At 42.4% G+C, this 1,419-nt stretch overlaps 1 protein-coding gene across 1 annotated transcript in view; it reads right to left on the bottom strand.

The window, feature by feature from the left end:
- LOC119414918 (tRNA selenocysteine 1-associated protein 1-like) overlaps positions 1–1,142 on the bottom strand; it is a 16,741-nt gene extending 15,599 nt beyond the window's left edge. Inside the window, exon 1 of the mRNA XM_037682037.1 lies at positions 1,062–1,142. Coding sequence (XP_037537965.1) covers positions 1,062–1,142 — 81 coding nt within the window. The remainder of the gene's footprint in view (positions 1–1,061) is intronic.
- Positions 1,143–1,419: the final 277 nt, after the last annotated feature.

The following is a 1,419-nucleotide window of genomic DNA, read 5'->3' as shown; positions in this document are numbered from 1 at the left end:
ATATATATATATATATGTCTATTTTTGAGTTTTAGCTCTCCATCAATTCTGGTTAGCTCATCAACAGACGTGGAAACAGGAACCTGGCCTGTGTGAAACAGACCTAATAATCAATAACCCTGGGTTTTATCAATATCAAAAACCATCATAAATATAAGCAATACATGTACATGTTTTATCATCATTATTATAGTAATACAAGCTCATAATATAAAAAGAATCAAGCTCATTATTTGAGTACTCTTAAATATTCCTAATATTAAAGGTCCTAATATTGCATCTTAGCACACAATATTGCAATAGCATTTCACCATTTCATTTCAATGTACCTTCACTTTAAATGCTTCAATGGAGCTAGTTACTTATTGCAAGAGGCTAATTTTTCATTATCCAGATCAATACAAATGCAGGTGTTCAGAAATAGTAGAACAATACCATCAGTGACATTTAGTATAGAAAAGTATTGTTTGATAATTATTTTTTCTATAAGCACATTCAAATAAATGTAGCATAAGTCATGATTTATCACAGAGTCCAATACAATAACCTGGAGGCTAGCGCTAGCATGCTAGCTCCAGAAACAAACAAACAAACAAACAAACAAACTCCCCAGTTCCCACTTTTAGGATACACAGTCAGCTGAAGTTTTTTTTCACAAACAAACATCCATCCATCCATCCATCCATCCATCCATCCATCCATCCATCCATCCATCCATCCATCCATCCATCCATCCATTATCTACCGCTTGTTCCAAAGTTGGGTCGCGGGGACAGCAGCTTGAGCAGGGAGGCCCAGACTTCTCTTTCCACAGCCACCTCTTCTAGGTCTTCTGGGAGGACCTCAAGGCGATCCTAGGCCAACCGAGAGACATAGTCTCTCCAGCCGGTCCTGGGTCTTCCCCGGGGCCTCCTCCCAGTTGGACATGCCCAAAGCACCTCTCTAGTGAGGCGCCCAGGGGGCATCCTTACCAGATGCCCGAAACACATCAACTGGCTCGTCTTGATGTAGAGGGGTAGCGGTTCTACTCTGAGTATCTTCCAGATAACAGAACTTCTCACCCTATCTCTAAGGGAATCTCTATGGGTCCAACTTTTCCGGTTGAGGACTATGGCCCCAGTTTTGGAGGTGCTGATTCTCATCCCAGCTGCTTCACACTCAGCTGCAGAGAAGCTGCTGAAAATGGAGGTTCGCTTGATCTTGACCAATACACATCCTCAGTACTGGGTTACATTAGTACATGTACTGACACAGTCTCCACTATCAGAAATGTTAAAAGCTACCCAAACAGAAAACCTTGGCTGAATGCAGAGTTGCGTACCCTGCTGGAAGCCAGGAACACTGCCTTCAGGTCTGGAAACTCAGAGGAGCTGAGTAGGACAAGAAAAGAGCTGGTTGCTGGTATTAAGAGGGCCAAGG

This window comes from Nematolebias whitei, chromosome 9 (genome assembly GCF_014905685.2).
Source record: "Nematolebias whitei isolate Nwh7 chromosome 9, NemWhi1, whole genome shotgun sequence".
NCBI classification, from domain to species: Eukaryota; Metazoa; Chordata; class Actinopteri; order Cyprinodontiformes; family Rivulidae; genus Nematolebias; species Nematolebias whitei.
This window is presented reverse-complemented; position numbering and strand designations above follow the sequence as displayed.